Here is a 22,834-nt window from a genome sequence, read left to right on the forward strand (position 1 = left end):
CTTAAAATGTGAAAAAGACATGCTACAATAATTAAATAAAACTTTGAATTAATATAGAAGTTAAAGGTGTCAATCCTTAAACTCCTATAACACTATAAGGCTGCAAAATTTGGTTTAACAATTTGAAATCCATTCCAACTGTTGAGTGAAATATACTTTGCCAACTAAATTCTCTTTTAGCTTTTCAAAGCAACTTCGTTTTGCCCTTAAATCCCAAAAAACACCCCATTACATTGCCCGAAACTATAAAAAGGGTCACTGTTATATGCAAAATTGCATTATCATAGAACATATACACCAAAAGGGGGTAAATTATAAAAGATAATAAAAGCGATACCCAAGATGAATTCAACTATTTAATACTAATGGACAGCTATAGACTATAGTATAGCAATAACATTCTAATACAGAGCTCTGTGTTTTCAAAGAATTGCCTGGTAACAATTACTATTTCTAATAAAACTACACCCTTGGAAGGAGAATTGTAAAAAAGAATAGGGTGTCAAGTCCACATCAAAAATTCGATGTTACCAACACTGCGATCCATACCCTTAAACCCATACAGTTTGTTTATCTTACATTTCACTATTTCAGAGCTGTGTTAGGATATAGAACTGATACAGATAGATATGCCTTCAACAATACAGTAACGTGTATCAATTGTTGCTCGTTATGGTTGAACCAGCAACATCAGGCAGCTAACTTGCTCCAATACATGGAACTCCAAATCATGAGTAGCTCAGCGCATAACACTTTCTTTAACTAATTTCCGGCCACCAGAACTGCAAGAAAAGAATGTCAAATCACATATATACATTTCACTGCAACCATCCAATTATAATATGTTGTCAAGAGGCTCACGTGTATTCAAGATGAATATTCATGAACCGACGGTTCTCCTTGCTTTGCGTTAGGGTCACAGATCCTTCAATGAGCTGATCTTGCTCAACTTCTATTGGCTCATAAAAGTAAATCAACGTCTGCAACCATCCAAATACATGTTTTTATATCAAGAGGAAGGCTATTCCTTACATAACACAGTAATAAATTCTACTGAGAGGTGCAAGCAGTTCACTGATCAATTACATAAGCAATCCGCCAAGCCACATAATTACGCATGAAGCCAATAGGTTTTGTAAAAAAAAAAATCTTGGACATTATCACACAATTGCAGGGGCGGTCCTTGATGGGTTGTCTGAGGGCTTCAGTGGGGATGTCAAGATTCAAACAAACTATGTCCATTAGCTTTCATAGAAAGAGGTTGAGTACAACCAGAGTTCTCAGAATTCCTAAACAAATGGAGTTTGACCTCTACTATAATCAATGGACATAACTTACCAAAAGTAACTACCACGAAATTCCCAATTTAAGGTGACAAAGTTGGAGTTACAAACTCAAGCCTCCTAGTTATAAATAATTATCCCATAAGTCTTGCAACCTTTTGGATTTATAACCACAATGTTGCTCAGGCTATTGACCAAGCCAGACGGGACAGCCTATCAGGTGCAAAACAGGACTAAAATTTCTTGAACGATTGCAACACGACTTGTCGACTTCAACTATTGGGATCTTTAAATCAAGGCTCACATCTTACACCCATCTAGTTAAATACAATCCCAGGGATCTTAAACAAGCACAATAGGACAAGATGCTGTAGAGACAAGATTGAATAAGCACATAGAAAGACCACTGGATGAAAACTAAAGCCTCTATCATCTGACTATAATAATAAAGAGTCTACTATGACATCAATAAACACACTTATGTAGGGGAGCACTAGAATATGTTGGAAGATATGCTGAATCTGAGAACCTATCAAAGAGAAGTATCTCTCACACATAACCAAAAAAGAAGAGTGTGCATTTAGAGCTAGGTTGTTGGGTTGGTACTTGATACTACTGAATCATAGATTCCACATCACTGCACATGAAAATAAAATTATGGATGAAAAATATAGAAAGACCTCTGGATGAAAACTAAAGCTTCTATCATCTGACTATAATAATAAAGAGTACTATGACATCAAAAAACACACTTATGTAGGGGAGCACTAGAATATGTTGGAAGATATGCTGAATCTGAGAACCTATCAAAGAGAAGTATCTATCACACAACCAAAAAAGGAGTAAGCATTTAGAGCTAGGTTGTTGGGTTGGTACTTGATACTACTGAATCATAGATACCACATCACTGCACATGAAAATAAAATTATGGATGAAAATAATGTCATGATAACAAGCACAGAATCCATATCCACATTACAAAGGAGTTCGTGTATCAGGCCCCAGGATCTAGCTAGGACTATGTAGAGGAAGAAAGTACCTGTTGCCAATGTGTTGGTGGACCCTCAGGGGCAGTAGATAAAACAAGTGCTTCACTAGGATTTGTAGATCTCTTTCTATGTCCATCATTTTCACAGTTATTGTTGGTAGTATTATCATTGGAGGAAGCACCATTGTTGGTTGGCAAATTGGCAGGTCCACCAAATTCAACATCAAACCAGAATGCAAACCCGTGAAGTGGAGCTGAATTCATAAAAATGTAACAGAAGACACGAGTTATAGCTCAGCTGCTCACAACTCACAATTTGAAATGTCGCACATATTAAATCAGAGCATTAAAGTAACTTTTGGAATCATTTTAACCATTATTCCCTATTAGTGATCTACAAAGATGTAAAGAAGAAGCAGAAACACAGTTCATGCCTTAATTGCCCTCAGCCTATTACTTGTACCCTAGTATGCGGAAACAAGGAGCTACGTTGTCAATCAGCCTCAAGGGTATCCCATAAAATGAAATAGAAGCAGTTACAGAGTAACTGTGAGTATAACCACCATAATCTACACTATACACTCAAGCAACGTGAAGTGTTCAACAACAAACTATAATAGACTCATCATAAATCCATTAATATTTCTTTTATTATTTTTTTTGATTGGAGGGGGCTGGGGGTAAATATCATTTCTTCAACTTCAATAATATTTTTTTTACCTGGAAGCCCAAGACTGGTACTAGCCTTGTGGAATAGATCACTTCACAAATTTTATAACATCTAAATTTAACAAATAGACAAGAGATGATCTTATAGAATTGGGTAATGCAATGATTGGAAAAAAAACCCAACCAATGCTTACCTCGCATCATAGACTGCAATTTAAACTTTGCCTCAACAGTTTCTAATTCTGTCAATGTAGTGGTATAGCAATCTACATGCTTTACCTGTATATAAAAAGCTGATCAGCCATAGGTACTAGATAATACACCACGATAAAGAAATTTCAGCTATCCAAAGAGCTGATACATATGAATAAAAATTTTCAAGTTCACAAGAAAATTGCATTTAAGTTATAAATATAGATAATGTTATTTCACAAGTACATAACAAATGTTCTTGAGTCACACATAGTGGCACAGTCACCAAACTGACCTAAGGCAGAGCTTGAAATCTTGGATGGATGACCAAAAGTAAAGCCCCGCTAGGTTGCATAGAAACGGATACGGGGACGGGAAACGGCAAAATCAAATTTCAAAAAACGGGTACGGCAAAAAAATTCAGAAATATATACATTAAAGGTTTTTTTTAAAAAATCCACACAGTAGAAATTAAAAGAAAAAAACCACTTAATGTAATAATCACATGATAATAATAATCATTTAAAATAAACAAATGAAAAACAAAAACAAAAAACAAAGCACAAACCTACAGTGATTTGAAAGAAAAAAGAAAACAAAAATCAAATGATCACATAACCATTAAAAAGAAAACAGAAACATAAAAAAATAAAAAATAAAAAAAAAAAATTAAAAAAAAAAAAAAAAACTGATTTACTGCTAAAGTCTAAGAGAGAGAAAATGAGCAAGTAGAACAGTAGAAATAGAGATAGAAGGTAGAGTAAATTGAAGTTTCGCCGGTCACCGGTGTCGGGGTGGGTCGCAAGTGGTCGCCGGCAAGGAATAGTGGGTTGCAGCAGGTGGTCGCCTCCTAATCTCCAAGGAATCTTGGCTTCTCAATTTCTAGGGCTTTTGAACAATCAACCTGATGCAAGTAAATTTGGGGGTTTTTTAAAAAATGGGCTGGGTTTGTATTGGGGACGTCAGAATAGAAGAGAATTCGTCCCTGAAACGTTTCCGGAGCTGCTCACAGCCGTCCCCGAGGGTACGCCATGGGAAAGTATCTGGGCCGTACCAGTCCCCGGTACGGGAAACAGCTGCACTTCGGCGTATCCATGCATCACACAGGGGCCTAGTCAGCACTTACAGATTTCCTCTAGTTCTATTTCCATCAATTTTTTTTTAGTCCCTCAATCTTTTCAAGTGTTGCACACTTACACTTCCATTTTTGGCAAACAAATACATTTTAATATTATATCTCTTGTCTCATGGTCCCCACTCAAACCCACTGCTACTTTTATTTTTATATTTTTTATAATTATTTCCTTCCATCTCACATCCCTTATCTTTCAATAAAATATTAACACGCTATCTTATTCTATGATTTTTTTTTTTACCAAAACTGCCCTACTTACCTCTTATTATATTAGAGTCAATTTAATTGCCTAAAACTATGTACCGGTCAAAGTGTACACTTAAAAAGAAACGGAGGGAGTAGTGTCATACAACTTGAAGCATTGGGCATTCAGATTAAGAGTAGGATCACACTGCAATCCTCCCTAGTCAGTCATCCCTTTGACCCGATGATACTATAAAAACACTACTAAAGCCCATAGCATATGTGCCTTTTCATAACATATTTCTGTTACATCTTTCTGACATTTTTGCTTTAGTGCATTTTCATCTCCAAATGATTCCAATATAAGATGCAATGTTACCACTAGATGTTTTAGATTTTTTTTTTTTTCCTGAAGAAATTGTTTTGATCCACAACATGTCATTACTATGTCTCCTAATTTGTTAAACATTGCTGTATGTCTACGTCACTTTCCCATCTCTGTTCTGCATATTAGTAAATTTCTCACAGAAGAGGCACGTCTTAACCTTATAAGGAAGAATTTTGCTATCCTCTGGCTTATGTAAAGTTTTTACCACACCCAATGGTTTTATCAATTTGTTTAGATCTTACAAGCAAACATTCCAAAATCATTTTCAAGGAGCTAAAGAAAAGGAAACATTACTTGAACATGCATAAATTCAAAAAACAAAACCTCTCAATAGGAAGAGCATTTTGACAGATATGCAATCAAACACTTTACATGTGGCTCAGAGATAAACAAAGCATAGGAATACCACTCGAGAAGATGAATTCAGAGAAAAACAAATCTCAAAAAGTAGAAACATAATAACAAGTTAACCTATAAATGTATTGAAATGAACATTAATAAAATAAACCACTCGCTCGAACCCTAGATACTCGTCACTCAACTATAATTAGATTTGAAAATAAAAACTAAAATGAGGTGACTTGGGGAAGAAAGGACTCACCATGTGGGGCCAAGTCAAGACATTCTCACCCGATATAGTCTCCACACTTGGCTCTTCAAATGCACACTGTTTAGCAAGTGGCACCATAGCTGACACTAGTGATACAGAAAAAGAAAATTCATCAAATTGAAAGGCCTAGCAAAAAAGGGGTAGTACAAACAATGACTAATAGTTTACTATAATCTGCTCTTTCACAGTGATCGAATTGAGATAAATGATCAGACAAGATTATTCCTCTTTTATATAGCTTGCAACATAGCTACCAATGTATGTCATCTTGACTTTGCATATAAAGCCATTAGATTATGCATAAAGTTGGTGCATGTTATGATCATTGCTTTAGATTAGTAAATTTACTGGATAAATAAATTTAGTACAGCAAGATGTTTAATAAAAGATTCACAAATAACCTAGTAGCAGAAAACAAAATGTGAGATTCTCGAAAAAGGGTGAAGGATTCTCCATGTGATAAAGACATGGAATTATGGAAGGAACCAAACAATACCAAACAAATTATGCATGTGTGGAGAATGTTGCAGCAACCTTTCTGTACTTTGAAGTTGATCTTACAACTTTACAAAAAGAATGACCTCCCTCAGAAAGAGTAGAAGATAAAAGATGTTGAGACATAATGAGGAGAGAACAGGGCTTTTTCAATATCTCAAAGGAATTGGCACCTCAATAATTGCAAAACTATCCTGACCTTATAAATTAGATAATATAAATTACTTTTAAAAAATCTGATGATTTATAGTCAGCAATCTTCCTCATTGCAGTTCAAACAAGGGATACAGAGCAAGTTACAAGAAATTTTTTCAAGAGAAAAGCAAACAACCAGTATGGACATAATCCAGAGAAAACATTAAAACTAAATAAATTTGTCAATTGACATGCAATAGTTCATACTTACTATCAATTCCGTATACATTACGCCAAAAATCAATGCTCTGGGAATATCGATCGGGATTTGTAACAGGTGCCATATATAGCTGCAGATAAACCAGTGAAATGCAGATGTTATATACAGTCGTACAAGGTGCATTAATTAGCAATTAAAAAAAAAAAAAAAAAAAAAAAAATTTAAGCACAGTAAAGAGCATACAGTTGCATGTGAAGGAAGAATAAGACCTCCAGGCTTCAGCCAACGATCTCGAGCAGTAATCACGCTTCCCAGCATACTCTACAGAAATAAAAAAGACTAAAGGTTCAATGACAGCGAAATAAATATGAAACCTCAGGCTGCAACATCTGAAATGAGCAATCTCAATACTGAGAATATTATAACTGTGACACACATGTTTGAATCTTAACCTCATATAGAAGCATGTACCCCATCCATTCTGATATTATAATATCAACCTCTTCATCAATCTCCACGTCCTGCAGTAATACACGAAATAAGGTAATACATGATAGATACAATAGTTGGCAAAGCTGTAAAGACTAAAAGAACTACAGACAAGTATTTGAAATGTTCAAATCAGGATATTTAACAAAACTAATAAAACAAGTTATTTAAACTTTACTAATAAGTCAGGCAGGAAGACAATCTGCAAATTAAATCTTTGTTTCAAATTTGGAAATCAGATTAGAGCGAATAATGGCAGTCAGACATTGACAAAGAGTTATCTTTTCTTATTTTTCTAAGGGCTCATGCATCTACATGGCTACACCTTTCCATTTTTTCACCATATACTATTAGATTTCAGTTTGAAGCTCAAATTCCTCTGTAATTAACTGACACAGATTACATGAATATATCGGCTTCTGGTGACTGGTGAGTAAAAAAAAAAAAAAAGACACCTTGCCCAAAAATATGTCAAAGGACACTCAATGATAAGCAGGGACAAACAGAAATACTGGTTGGAGTAAAGCTCATAAATCTTGCTCTTCCAATGAATCCTAAAACTTGTTGTTGAGGTGTTGCTGTCATCGGTTTCTTACAATTGAAATAATACTTGTACAAGAGTTGAATTGAGCCCAAGTTTCCCGAATGAAATGCAAATTATGCAACAAGTAAACTTTCAAGATCTAGAAAAGCATAATCACTCAGAAGCAAAGTTCTATCATATTACATAGCCAGACCTTCGTGGTTTAACCAGATAATGAAATTTTTTGTTTCTGAGTCATACCTCCACTCGTCCATGCAATACTTTAACAATATCAGATAGATTATTTGCATTGACGACTTCATTTGCCTGTTAGAAATGCAACAATTGTGAGGAGGTGCTTGAAATATTTTAAGGAACAAAAAAAAGTTTACACACATATATATGACAGAAGAAGAAAGAGCTACCAACAGGAGCAGACCTTGGCGGTGTTGTTGGGTAGGGTGGGTTGGGGTGGGGAGTTTTATGACCTAAACAAAATATACTTCCTCTGAATCCTTATACTTGCAATGATTTGACTTACATTTTTTTTAATCCAATTTTGACCACAAATTTCACTAACATTAAGAATATGTTATTATGTAAATGCTGTTGAACAAGTATCAACGTATATTAAAGATATAAATTGTTAGAGATGTGCAGTAGCAAACATGAAAGTCAAACTATTGCAATTTCTAAGGAAATTGAGAAGTCAAAAGCATTGATGGATACTTCAAGGGGTTTGTCAAACTAATAGTGATGATACTACCACCTTAAAGTCATCAAAAGCAACTTGGCATTTCTCAAACCATTCCTATTTCTAGCATTTCTTTCAACATGTACTAGCAGCAATACCATTTTAGAATACAGCTTGATGGATGTGCTGTAGTTGGCTATAGCTAAGGAAAAATGAAACTCTGAAACAAAATTGAATTCCTTGTAATAAAAGAATGCCATGACATTGGTTCATCCATTTGACATGCCTTCACTGATTATACATGTCAATAATATTAGGTTCCTAACATAATCATTTAGGCATTTTGAGTACATAACAATGTCATGTGAATAACAATACACAACAAAATGAAATAATTAAAAGGAAAAATGGAAACTAATAATCCCACTTTTGTCATTTCTGCTCAAAATAATCCCACCTTTTCGAAATCTGGAAACAATCCCACCTTTAACCCCCATTTGCTCAAAATGATCCTTTTTACCTAAAACTGGTTTTATGGGTTACTTTTTTTATTTTTATTTTTATTTTTATTTGTTATATCTCCTTCTTCCTACCTCCAACCTCCCAACTCCTTTAATGGCAACACCACCCCTTTATAACCACCATCACTGCCAACACCACCACCGCCTCTCCATAACCACCATCACAGCCACCACTTGATCCCCACTAAACCTCCACCACGAACTACCAACCCACCCTCTCCCACCTGACCACCGAAATGTCCCCTAAATCGACCCAAACCTGACCACCCCTTAACTGGAAATCAACCCCCACCACTAACCTGACGCAACACCTCAAAAATCTCTCATTTAGATAGTCACAGAAGAGTGAGAGCTGTCTCAATTATAGTTACAAGCAATCTCCCCTACGTCAAAGTTCATAACTTCTTAAGAACTTTCTAATATATAATTTTTTCAAAGGATTATTGGGTAATTATACATGATTGATACTTCCTTGAATAGATTTCTTTTTATAAACCTTTGTAAATTATTTTTTGTTGGTGTTCAACCCCCCACACTACCTCTCAACTCCACAATTCCGCCACTCCATCAAAAATTATTAACCCGTTCAACTCCACCAATCCACCTCCATAAAATCCGATCCCACAAAACTCGCGCAATTGTCGGTTGAAACCCCACAAAACTCGTGCAATTGTTGATTTAGGGCTGCATTTATGCACTAGGTGGTGGTGGGAGAGGGGGGGGGGGGGGGTGCTGCAGTTAGTGGGTGGGTCTCTAGCACTACCAGGGGAAGGGGCTAGTTCAGGTGAGGGCCTGAGGGGGCAGGAGAAAAAGGTAGAGGAAAGGGGCTAGAAAGGAACTTTTGAATTTTTTTTTTTTTTTATATTATTAAAAAATAATATAAATGACTAATCAGACAGTGACAAGTAGCAAATTACCTTCTATAATAGGTTACCAATTTTACAAACAGAAAAAAGGCTTGTTTTGAGCAGATGGGGGTTAAAGGTGGGATTGTGTTCAGATTTCGAGAAGGTGGGATTGTTTTGAGCAGAAATGACAAAGGTGGGATTATTAATTTGCATTTTTCCTAATTAAAACGTATGTCATTGATTAAAATATAAAATGAGGCACTCTAAATACAATTACTATATCTAGTGACATACATCTTCTAAGGCTAATCCCCTTTCACATAAATACAGTTTCAAAAAAGTAAACCCTTGGTAGAGTTTTATCAACCTCAGATGGAATTCATTACCTCCAACAATGCAACAATGTCTTGTAATCTCCTCTTCTTAAACCGGTATGTTCAAGGATACACGTTTTACTTTCATATTCAGCTAAAAATATTAAAAGCCCACGGAACAACAGCGAAGCCAAAAAGTTGGCATTTGGGTTATGTTATTGTTGCTACAGCCTACAAAGGCATTGGTTGGTTCAAATGTAAGATACTTGGACTTGGACATGGGTGTCGGACTTAGTTGGATATTGTACATATAAGATACAATATATGGATGATCCGAGAGTAATGAGAAAAAAAGTTCCAGACTAAAACCAAAAACAAAAGATAGAGAGACACTTACATAATTAAGCTGACTATGCAACAATAGGTAAGGGGAAATAAAGAAGAATAGTTGTTCAGTCACGACTCACTTCAAAGGGAGAATAAATACATGAGTAAAAAAGGAATGGGAATAGGGGACAAAGAGAGAGAAGAAGAAATTTAAATGACAGCACATGACCCTAGAAAGAGGGCAAATAGGATATCTAATTACATCTAGATTCTTTTTGGTGTTTAGAGAGCCACAAGGCAGGTGATGAGAATCGATCCCAAGATCTCTACGAAGCGGGAGGGAAGCTCTAACCACTTGGCTATCCCTCACTCTCCCAAATTACATCTAGATATTAGAATGTCAAACTTCAAGAAGTCCGACAAGCGTATTGATTTCTCTTCTCACAAGAAACCTCTCTTCAGTAAATATGTTACATTTGAGAAGATAAAAAAAATAAAATAAATAAATAAGGGTTACTCTTTCAAACATAAAGACCAACAAACAAATTAAAAGGTCTCATAACTAGATAGTCTTGATGTCTCATATGAGATGAGAAAAAGTTATCTAGGTTTTGCAAAGTCCAAACTTCAATAAATTTAAAGAGAAAATTGAGAGGTCTAAGGTCTAAGAAGAAAGCCCTCTTCCATTAAAATGTTTCATTTTGTTTCTTTGATAATTTATCTGTACTCTACTATAAAGGAGAAGACGGTTTCAGGGATAATTATGACAAAGGGACCTATGTTTCCTAAACAAAGGCACGTCTACGGTCTATGGATCCAATTGTCTGATATAAAATTTCTTAACTTTTCATTGTGGCAAAGCATAAATCCTCAAAAAAAAAATAAATAAATAAATAAATAAAATAATAATATTAAATAAAATAAAATAAAATAAAAACCACACACATACATACAAAAGGTAAAGAATACTTCAACAGTAGTTCAAGAGGAATATAGAGAAAATAATGGAGCACATGCACCAAAGAAGACAACTAGTGCTCTAAAAAATCACAATTTACTCTTCTTCCCTCCATCAACCAAAACACTAAATGTAATCTTTCTTCATATTGTAGATTTCATCTTCAATAGACCAATCTTCGGACTTTCTCCTAGAACTAAAGAGCTTCAACTTTATAGTTTTAATAAAAATCTCAAAGACAAATTGTCACCCATATCTCCCTCCATCCTCTCTAATTTCTAGTAGGGAAGTTTTAACAACCCTTAATTATTTTGTACCTGAATATATGTCATAACCGATATCCCAACAAATATTTCATGTTTGACTAACATAGCTTATGACATTATGAGTTAAGGGTTTCTTTATTTAAGGTTAAACAAATAGCTTAGGAGGGTAGAAAAGATATTGAATTAAGTGTTGCTAGTCACTTGCTAGATTTTTGGAGATGATAATAGGTGCTTCTAAAGAATGATTTTCTAAGAGAAGGTGGTTAATAAGTTGTGGTACATGAACAATCATCACCGTTATTTCACATAGGGTTGTGTTTAAGGTGCAAGGAAGGAATTTAAGGTAACGAGTGGAGGTCTACTACATGAACACGACAACCAAGATTATCTCTCTTGCTTTCCTTTTATCTAATGTAATATTCCTACAAACCAAACTTTTTCATATCCTTTTACAATCCCTTCCATCCAAGATCTATCCTCTCTTCCTTGCCTTATAACAATCCATCATTTTCCTTATCAATGTATAGCTTCCATAGTATACCGCCCTTGCATAAATTTAAATTGGTTCTCACAGATGATAGATCCTCATAATTTAATGGCGTGGCTCATGAAATTTATACCAATAGTTTGAGAAATCTAGAGCATCCCCTCTAATCTAATAGATTAGTACCTAAGTGTTTTTTCCTCAAATCGTATGGAATCTTCTTCGTTCTCCAAATCTTGTTAGAAAACAGTTTTAGCCAATCAATACCGACCATTCCCAAACATATCCAGCCCTCCACAAGGAAACCATATGGGCCAAATGCTTTATTTAGTTAATTCTTTTCAATGCAATTCTAATTATTTGCATATTCTCCCAATTGATATCCTAATCTTAAATAGTGATGTCTGTAGTGACACCCACCTAATAACCAATGAACCAACTCATGAAACCATCAGTACACCTAAATGTGTCTCCCCAAAATAAAATCCTCAAATATTACACCTTTCACGTAGTACGCCGTAGATGGAATTCCGGGTATTGTAATGATGCTGCAAATTACTTAAGGAAGGAATGATGAATGATTAGGAATGCCTAAGGCTCAATCTATAGCTCGTACGTGAATGAAAATCGGTGCTGAAAAAGGCACAATATCTATAGGCTAAGGTGTGGAAAAAGATAAGGAAAATTTGAATTTTGTCATGATGCGACATTTTCCCTTCCAACTTTCTTAATATCTTCATATTAAACTAGAATCCATTGGGTTTTATCCTTCATGCACTTCATTGACAAAAGGTCTTTGTTCACTTGAGGTGGCAATCCTAGTAAACTAATAAACCTCTATAGTACCATTAAATTTTTTGTTATATGGTTCCAATGGTAATTGTTAGTAAAGTCATGAAACTATTCAGAAATTTGAGGGTAAGTTCTACAAATCGGTATGGCACAATAAGGATCACCTAGTACAAATGGGATTAGGATCGTACGACACAATAAGGATAATCTAGATTGGTTTTAAGGAGTAGTAAGTCACCGTTAAAGATTCCATTATTTTGTAGGATCTTACGACACTTCGATCCGATTTGATGCTACCCCTTAAAATAATGGAAGAGTTATACAGAAAAAGTCACATAAAAATCATCCTATTCCTTGGCTCTCTTTGACCTTTTTTGTGGCTCTTCAGTTCACTTCTATTCCCTAAGCAAACATAAATTGAGGAAAATCATGTTTGTGACACCTTACAAAAAGGTATGAATACAATTTAGTTTGTATATTAACTTGAAAAAAAATGACTTTCAAAAGAGGAAAAGTAGTTGATTGCCTTCCATTACTCAAAAATGCGGCAACATCATCGCAAAGCAGCCGTTTGGTGATGGGATTCAGTTAGTCAATCAAAATTTCCCGAATTGATACGGCTTAAAACAACAAATGCATTTTTTCCATGTTTGCCCAACTCAACTCTGAATCAAAAATTGATCAAATTTTTCAGATTTGTTGTATGATTTCCGAGGGAATAAAGCACCTTGTCAAGGATTGTCTCCCAATAACATAATAATGGGTCATGGATTCGGACTGCGCTGACACTTGGGGCACATATTATTTTGGTCTAATGCCAATAAAGGTAGGGATGGATTTCCAAGATAAACAAATAGACTTAACAGTGACCTACCTTCAGGAAAAAATAAATAAATAAATAAGAGGACAGACAGTTGAGAAATTTAGTATAATCCAAAACTGTGCAAAAATTAAAATTGACTTGCCAAATCTTTCCTTTCAACAACTGTTGTATGATTAGCAATCTTGCACTAAACAAAATTGGAAGACTAGAAAGGAGTTATTGCAACAAAGAAGAATCTAGTCAACACATGAACTAAGCAAAGCATCAACTGACTAGTATTAAGAAGCATCACCTGACTAGTATTAGACAGCATAATCTCAATAAAATCACATGAAAGGAGTCAGTAACTACTATTAGGAAGCATAATCTCAATAAATATACCTGCACTGCAATGTCACTAGCGTCCACTGCATAAACCTGACAAGGGAAAAGAAATTTAGAAGACATAAATGAAAAGAGCATATACTACCCCCTTTCCATATACTTTTAGTAAATCACAGTTCCAAAACTAGCATGAAATTTGGGAAGCAGGGAGTAATCAAGATAGTTAACATTCAGGATTTCAAAAGACATAGAGGAACAAGGCATAAATCTATTGGTTTCTTATAGTATGTAAACTACTCAGAGGTCTTTCGAGAAAGAAAAATCAAGAGCTAGTAATATTCCTAAATCCTGATTCCCTTTTAAATCTGGTACATGAGTATCATGACTATAAAAACTTGTAAAGGGGATTTTTTTTTCCCCTTTAGGAGTCAATATCATAAAAGGAATATTAACTTCAAAATAACAATCACCTTCCTTGTTTAAAGTGTATGGATAGAAAATTTTGAAGGAAAAAGGGGGATCAATTTTCATTGTTTTGATAGATATGAGGTTAGGATAAGAAAAAAGTGAAAAATAAAAAGGAAAATTTTTAAATCACCACTCACAAATCACACCTATTTTATTATAACCACCCGTTAATTTTTTATTTTTATTTTACCACCCCTTAAATCAAAAAAGTACTCGAATTCCCACCTTTTTCAAATTTCCGTGGCTTTTCATGAAATCCTAATTCCCCAATTTCATGAAATCCCCCAACTTCTCCTTATTAATTTGTACGAAGAACCCTAATTCATGAAATCCCCCAATTAATTTGTTCGAAGAACCCTAATTTATGAAATCCCCTAATTTCCCCCAAATAATTTGTGCAAAGAACCCTAATTCATGAAATCCCCCAATTTTTCCCAATTAATTTGTGCGAAGAACCCTAATTCATGAAATTTCCCCCAATTTTCTAGGGTCACAAGAACAGTTTTTTCTCACAAAGATGAAATCTTTATCACTATTTTCAACTGTTACATCTTTTGGGAGGACATCAAACATGCTTTAAACTAATGGCAGAGTCAGATTTGAGGAGGGTTTTAGAGCTAAGAATGAAGCACAGACTGCCAACAATTCATGGGTTGTGTTGATGATTTTGACATAGTAAGTGTAGAGAGAGAAAGTAGTGAGAGAATGAAGATGTAGACTGAATTGAAATGTAAAGATTTCATCTTTTTTGTGAGTTTGGATTTGTGGGTTAATTGTGATTGAATTAGTGAGATGGGGTTGATGAAAATTTGAGAGAAAATGAGTTTGAGGAAATGTTTTGTAGAAAAAATGGGGGGGGAAACAATAATGAAGGCTCAATATAGCCGTTAGTAGCCGTTATGTGGGTTCCAGTGACGGAAAGTTCACCTAATTTTATAAAAAGGTGGGAATCTGAGTACTTTTTTAATTTAAGGGGTGGTAAAATAAAAACAAAAAAATAACGGATGGTTATTTTAAAATAGGTGTGATTTGTGGGTGGTTATTTAAAAAATTTCCAAAAAAAAATTTAGACCTACAAAGATATTGATTATGCCACTAATGAACTTCCAATATGATCATGTTTTGACGGCAGATATGGCACTAATGCACTACATTGGTTTGTTTTTCTCCGGGTGACTTGCTTAAACTTCCTTATCTGGGAGCTTAGAGACTCCTTCTAAACTATACTCGGTCATATCAAGCCTTCAAATCATCCTGTTTGATGCTTGTGTAAAGTAGTAATTAAATTTCATTTCAGCATTGCTGGTCATTGGATGAATATTACATACCATGATCATTAATTTATCTTGAGGGTATCATTACTTAAATCTGCTGCTACCCTCAACACTTATACCTATGTAGGTTGAGCATTAGTAGATATTGCTCTTAACCTCCTTTTAAGGATGGATAACATACCACTTTCAATTGATGTCCTTCTCAAATATATTTCTGTATTGCTCACCACATGATTATCATTTTCAGGGTGAACATAAACCCTCAAGAGCCAATCTAAAAAGCTAATAAAGTAATGATATATCAGTAATCCAGTATATCACTTTTCCCTATCATTCAGAAAACTAAAATGTGATTGAGGTTCAAAGGGAAACTAGAATGTAATCCAAACCCATCCAGGACATATCTGACTTACCACAACCACATTGAGAGGTTCCTCTAGTCTTACCTTTGGTTTTCATATGTATCTAGTTGGCTTCATCTGATAGCATGTCTGATCAGTATATTCAATTATAGTAATAGTCATAGTCACAATGTTCTATAATCCAATAATCATCTACAACATCATGATAGAAACATACTACTAGCATCTATGTGGAAAAATAAGGATCAATTCATTGCCCCCAAAATGACCATTGATATATACTACATTGTTCTAGCGTCTAAAGAGTACCTCAAGCTACTCTTTACTCTGACAAACTTATTGTCATCCTTTGATTCTAAGAAATTCAACACATTAACAGTTTTCTGCAGCAAAACCTAAGAGTTTTTGTTTCTTGCCTTCATTTCATAAATAAATCAGCTGAAAAAAATGGGAAATCCAAAAAATATAAAAGTCTGAGTAAGAATCAAAACAAATTTACCCTTTTTGCTCCAGCTTGTGCACAAAATATAGATAGAATGCCTGTACCACAGCCGACATCCACAACAACCTGCAAAACTTGTTAAGTAAAATCTATTAACAGGTAAGCGTGCATAATCTCCTATCACGTATACTATAAAGCCAATGCATATGCTTTCTTGTCATTACAATCACAAAGGGAAACTGTAAAAACTGACTGTCAATTACGCATTTAGAATTTTAGAGTTATAGTATTAAAATAAGATATGACAAATGTATCATAAATGGAATGAAAGAGACTTTAGATGACTTTGAAAAGAGAGTTATTGATTTTATGTAAATCCAAGTATACCCATGTTCACTGTTTGCAAAGGTTGATACTAATGTTTTCGGTGTGAGTTACCAAAGATAAAATCCAAGTAGAAAGTAATTACAAAACGCCAACGATATAAGCCTTACTTTGCCTGCAATCAAATGTTGATGTTTCAGGATTGCATTCTGATAAGTGCTAGTCCTCACATGATCCTGTGCATAGATTAGAGAGAGTTAAGAATATTTATGGTAAGTTACATGGTACTAGGTAGCATAAAATTACAATAAAAAAACTCTACTTGTTAACGTCTATTTGATCATAAAGACACTCGCGTAAACAACTCATCATTAACCCAAACTCTGACTGGTAGTTCACAATCCAACATAAATAATAAAGGAACTAATCATAGCAACATCACCACCACCTCCTCAACACGTCTACTAGACTTCAAAACAACCGAATACAATAAAAAGGACAGACCAATCAGATGAAAAGTACCTAAATTATGACAATTCACACCATATCTAACAATTCCCCATTTTCCTAGATCATGATTACCTCCACCTAATTGCATGTATCATCCACGCTCACAAGATAATCAAGAAGTTTATATCCAACTCTCGGAGAAACACTACTATAACAAAAGAGGCAATAATTCATGGCATATAACTGAAACCCAAATAAAGAGTCAGCAAGAAAAGCTTCACACTAAAACCCTACATTACGGTTCAAACTTGTAATACATTCACAAAAAGATTGAAGGGCTGCATAGCAAACATTACCGACTTTCGAGGCTAGTTTTCTAGGTTATAAAACAAACCCGAAATCAATCGACATAACCTAATGTCCTTAATCAATCTTAACTTCAATTAACACAAAACCCCTAAGCATTTCTCCATATTATTCAAAAATTAAAATCTTGAAGCGCCAATGTCCATTTGAAGGTTATAATTAAAGAGACAATAAGCAATTAACTGCTAATAAACCCTAATTACTGAATTAAATAAAATGATGATAAACAAGAATAGAATTATTAGAAAGAAATTGAAAAGAAGAAAAGGCAGAAAATAGAAAGAAAGAAAGAAAAACCTTAATCATCTCTTCGTGAATGCCGAGATGAGAGTAAGACTGGAAGTAGGCAACATCAAAGTCAGTACAAGGAGGTGCGTCGGAAATGGCGGCACCGTCGGCGGAAGAGGCGTCGCGTGATAAACGGCGCGCCTTCCTCAGCCTATCTCTGTGACAAGTTGCCGGCGCCGCCGTCGTAGTCGTCGCCGCTGTCGTCGGCGCCGCCATTGAAGTAGAATGGCCGTTGCAGTCGCCGCCACCTGAAGTCGCCAACATCTTATTCACACTCTCACTCTCTCTATCTGTCTAGTGCGAGTATTTCTCTGTGACTGTCCTTATTTCGCTAGTGTTGAAGCTTTTTTTTTTAAGAGGGTAAAAACAGGAAAATAATATTGAATTCACATAAAATAATTGAATCATTCAATCTCAACGGAAATGAAGAATTATGATTATATTCACAAGCTAAGAGACGCATGAAAGTTCATATTATTAATCTATCGAGACCGGTGGGCTACCTTTTTCTTTTTCTTTTTCTTTTCTTTTTTTTTTTTTTTCTTTTTAAAGACAAAAATAAGAGGGGTAGTTATAAATTGTTATAGGATAGTTTTTATTTTTATTCTTAATTGCACTTATTTTTGTTAAAAATGTAATTTTTAAAATATCAAAGGGTATTTTAGGGAAAGCAAAATTTATCAACCAAAAGGTCATTTCTCTTTATATAGTACAAGTTAAGAGATACACGATATGCGTGTACAATATAAGAAATTAGATGAAAAAAATAATCGATTCAATAGTGGTTTTATATTTCATGGGAAGTGAGAACAGTTGAATATGTAAATTTATGTGGAAGAGAGGGAGCGGTTATTATTGGGTAGTTATGATAGGATTTTTTTTAGAAAAAAATAATTCTGAAATTTTAACTGTAATTGTTAAAAAAAAGGTAATTTTGCAACTTGAGAAGGGTAATTTGGGGATAGTGAAATTTATCACCCAAAAGGCCCTTTCACTTTATATATATGATTATAGATATTAATGCAGATATATTTTGAGTTTAAGATGATAACCTAATTAAGTGACATATTAATTGGCATTAATGATGATTTATATTGGTTGATTTTTCATATTATTGTTACTCCTGATTTTTCATATTATTGACATATTATTTTTAATCTTCACAAAGATAATTAATTGTACTACTAAGTACGTCCTTTATTTTTGTCTCGATTTATACTATTTCGTGCGTCTCCCTATGGTGGAGTCGTTAGTTTTTGTTAGTTTAGGGTTCGTTTGGCATCACTGTGGTTTTTTAGTTTTTTGTTTTTGTTTTTTAAAATCATATGATATATATATCATATAATGAATAAAAAATTAGTCAAACTTATTAAAATCATGATAATTTTGAAGACTGGCAACAGAAAAGTGAAAACACCTTTTTCTTGTTTCCTGTTTTTAGTTTAGGGCTTGTTTGGCATCATTTTTTGTTTTCAGTTTCCTGTTTTTTGAAAACCAAAAACCAAAAACAAGAAATAAGAAAAAGGTGCTTTCACTTTTCTGTTGTCAGTTTTCAAAATTATCATGATTTTAATAAGTTTATATAATTTTTGATTCATTATGGGACATATATCATGTACTTTTAATAAACAAAAAACCAAAAAACAGAGAACCACAGCAATGCCAAACGAACCCTTAGTTGTTTGATTGTGTTTAGGGTTTGTTTGTGTGTTAAAGTTTATAAAAAAGGTAATCATCTTTTGCCCTATTGTCAGTTCGTTGGTAAAGATTTGTTCGGGATCACAACGGTTGTCAAGTTTTCATTTGCGTTCAACCAAATCAGATGAAGATCCGTTAGACCGTCTCTCCGAAAAGACTGTATATTCCAACGATGTATACGAGAGATTTACCACAGTGCAAGATCTTTTCAACGATCGTAGCTTTGATGAAGGAAACCCTAATTTGATTCAATTTCATGTATTTGTTAATTTAGATTTCATTTGTAGATGACGGATGACTTTTTATTAATGAATTGATGTGTTTTAAAAAAAAATTACTTCAATTTTCAAGGTTGTCAATGTATTATTTTAATCGTTAATATCTTTAATTACCAATATGCAAAATTGGAAATTAAATTTTTTTTTTTTTAGCTTGCAACAGAAAAAAAAAATAGAGGAAGTATTTTTTTTTAATGAAATGTGTGAAAATATGTTTGAGAAGTTTTTTTTTTTTAAATTTCAATTCACAATTATATTACTGGATGAGATTTTCAATTTTTGCTAATTTTTTAGCGCGATATTACTTGAATAAAGTGTTATATAAATTAGATGAAATATTACAAGAGGGAGGTGAATTTTAGTATTGAGCTTGTTAGTCACTTTTAAAGGCATTAAAAGAATCTTAACACAGGTAGAGAAATAGTGCAAGATATATTTCGCAAGGAAAACTTCCTAGGCCTAAGGAAGTGAAAATCCTTGACCCCAAGGGATTTTGAATCAAAACTTTCCATTAAAATAGGTCAACAACTCTATTACAATAGATAATATAATGAGCTTAAGCCTCTACTGAATTCCTCAACGTGCTCATATTCCCAACAATTATTTTCTCTAATATAGCTTGTGATCTCCCCTCAAAGCGCTCTCTTTAATTACTTAAGACTTCACTCAAAGTCTTACTCTTTCTCTCCTTCGAGCTTCACTCAAGGAGCTTCACTCAAAACTCTCTCATGTATACAAGAACTCACCCAGATCAAATTTTCACCCCAATACAAGAGTTAACTCTAACCCTTACAGAAAAATACTCCCTCCGTTTTAAATTAGATGTCATAATTTGACTTTGTGCACTATTCACATAACTTGCAATTAAAAAAAGAATCGATATAAATGTTAAACTCATTTTCTTCCAATACTCATTTTGACTTTGTGCACTATTCAAATAACTTGTTTCTTTCATACAAAACTAGAGAGGGAGGTTTTATCGATATGAAAAACTACATCCTATCACTGTGATTATTGTAGCGATTATAATCACGGTAATTGTTAAACTCATTTTCTTCCAAAAAAAAAAAAAAATTACGTACACGTACTCTTACCAATCACCAAACACTACTGAATGTAATAGAAGTATATTTTTATGTTTATTTGTAGAGCTTTACTATGGAAGCATGGAACTAATGTAGAATAATACATACATGTCTTATACAAGTACTCCGTACTTCATATATGTATGTAGGTTGTCCCAATCCATACTCTTTAGGAAATATTTACTTTAATAATCCCAATTTAATTATAAAAACAGAGGCCAGAGGCCGTAAGATGAGATTTTAATTTCAAATTCAACAGCCACCGCAACTGAACAAGGATCAGCTGTTGTTTGTACCGTAAGCATGTACCATATGCAAGGATAACTGGATAAGAACATATGAAGAAGATGATGTGAACAGCAGCGCAGCCTGTGTTTGGTAGTGTGTAACACATTTCCAGCATAAGCATAACTAGTTTTTAAAGATATTAAAAAACATGTGTTTTTTTTTAATAGAAATACAAACTAAGATGAGCTGATAAGGCTCTTATTTCATCTATTTGAATACAAAAAATAAGCAAATTACAGACCACATCAAAGTTATTTCTAATTTTCAAGATATTTCACCATATACCAATATCAATGGCATTATTCAGCTCTGAATTACTAGCAGGAAAAAAAAATAAGATTACTCTTTATTTTTAAACAAAGCACTTGACAAACATAGGCTGGTTTTGCACTGGTGTGTTGGAGAGAAAGATGAATCCAATGCTTAGTTATTTTCTGCTTCAACTTCCTCAGGCTGCAGCCTTGCCTCGTTCTTATCTTTGATCGAAACCAGACTTTCCATGTAAGCAAAAACTCCTTCACACAACCTTTTCTTCTGAAATGCAAGATCCTTAATTTCTTGTGTTTCGGGATCCAATAAGACCAGCTTACCACCTTCACATTCTAGTAAGAGCCTGTTATTTCTCCAATGACCAACAGGACTCCAAATATCTGACAATGGTCCCACAGTAAATTTCTTGGTCCAACACTCCTCACTCCATATCCAAATTTCGAACTTCTTGTCCGTCTCCTGGAGAGACAGAATCGCAAGAGAATCATCGTACACTCCAAGACACTTAGAACTTGGTTGTGCATAGTCTGGAACATCAATCTCTTTGAACGCATCAGTAGCCATATCAAAAGAAATGATCACTTCAGAACTATATTCAAATGATCCGAACCAGTAACAACATCCATTCACATAGATGTAACATTAATTACTTTCCAAATCATAAGCTCTAGCCAGGTCTCCACAATACCTCCACGAATTAGTCCTTAACGAGTAGACAAGGACTGATACAGGATGCTTGACATCACTTTCATCATGATAATTAGTAAGCCAATAACCTTTCATAACAACCACCTTATAGTCTCCACTAACAAGATCAAGCCCGAAACCATAAACTTCATTCGAAGCATAAGTGAATTCAGATGGAAGATCAGGCTTACAAATTATTCTAGGCAAGGGTTTAAATTCATTGATGGCTGGATTCCACAAAGCACAACCACTAGAATCGTACTGGTACAGATAATATAATCCATGACACGGACCACAAACATACAAGCTATGCATTGGCATACTATCTAACACTTCATCAGCTAAAACTCGAGGAGATTCATCAACCAACAGCTCATACAGCTCAAGTTCAGCATGGCTAACATAATATTGAACAAGGATACAACCGCGCCAACTTTCATCATTGTTATAGTAGTTATTCAGGTGTTTTGATATGAAATGCGGACTCGAAATAATAGCATACCATGATTTGCAAACACTCTTAAACTGTAACAGATCTTTCACAGGTAACCATGACAGAATCTCAATGATTAAATTTTCAGGCAAATGATCAATCTTCTCAATTGAAATTAACATTGACCTCTCTTTTTCTTTATTAATTATGATAAATTAAAACCCAAAACTAGAATCAGCAAATTTTAACCACCCATCAAAATAAATTAAATCAGAAGGAAAAGAGATATAAGGATTTGACCTTTGTTTCAAGAGATGATGAAAACGGCGGTTGTTATCTGACCAAATGTAACGCTGCAAAGATAGAGCCATTGCTGCAACGAAACAAGAAGATAATTGAGTTAATTTTTAACAACCAATTAACTATATAATGTATGAAATAAAAAATTGAAAGCAGAAAA

General features: G+C 34.2%; 1 protein-coding gene and 1 pseudogene across 1 annotated transcript; both read right to left on the bottom strand.

Annotated features, from left to right (window-relative positions):
- Positions 1-345: 345 nt before the first annotated feature.
- Positions 346-18,114, bottom strand: LOC145587285 (putative protein arginine N-methyltransferase 6). Its single transcript, XM_081644020.1, has 13 exons — positions 17,645-18,114; positions 16,702-16,767; positions 16,265-16,333; positions 13,719-13,754; positions 7,572-7,637; positions 6,751-6,819; positions 6,542-6,619; positions 6,350-6,428; positions 5,440-5,534; positions 3,135-3,219; positions 2,323-2,525; positions 862-980; positions 346-782 (listed from the first exon to the last, which is right to left on the bottom strand). The coding sequence occupies exons 1-13, from the start codon at positions 17,897-17,899 to the stop codon at positions 740-742; spliced, it is 1,263 nt and encodes a 420-aa protein (XP_081500146.1). The 5' UTR covers positions 17,900-18,114; the 3' UTR covers positions 346-739.
- Positions 18,115-21,091: 2,977 nt separating this feature from the next.
- Positions 21,092-22,745, bottom strand: LOC145587286 (F-box/kelch-repeat protein At3g23880-like; annotated as a pseudogene).
- Positions 22,746-22,834: the final 89 nt, after the last annotated feature.

This window comes from Chenopodium album, chromosome 17 (genome assembly GCF_948465745.1).
Source record: "Chenopodium album chromosome 17, dcCheAlbu1.1, whole genome shotgun sequence".
NCBI lineage: Eukaryota > Viridiplantae > Streptophyta > Magnoliopsida > Caryophyllales > Amaranthaceae > Chenopodium > Chenopodium album.

Coding starts and splice junctions, on each gene's coding strand:
- LOC145587285 (XM_081644020.1), bottom strand. CDS start 17,899: ATGTTGGCGACTTCAGGTGGCGGCGACTGCAACGGCCATTCTACTTCA. Junction 3,220..5,439: donor TCTTGACTTGGCCCCACATG/GTGAGTCCTTTC, acceptor TTTTATATACAG/GTAAAGCATGTAGATTGCTA. Junction 981..2,322: donor CACCAACACATTGGCAACAG/GTACTTTCTTCC, acceptor GGATGGTTGCAG/ACGTTGATTTACTTTTATGA.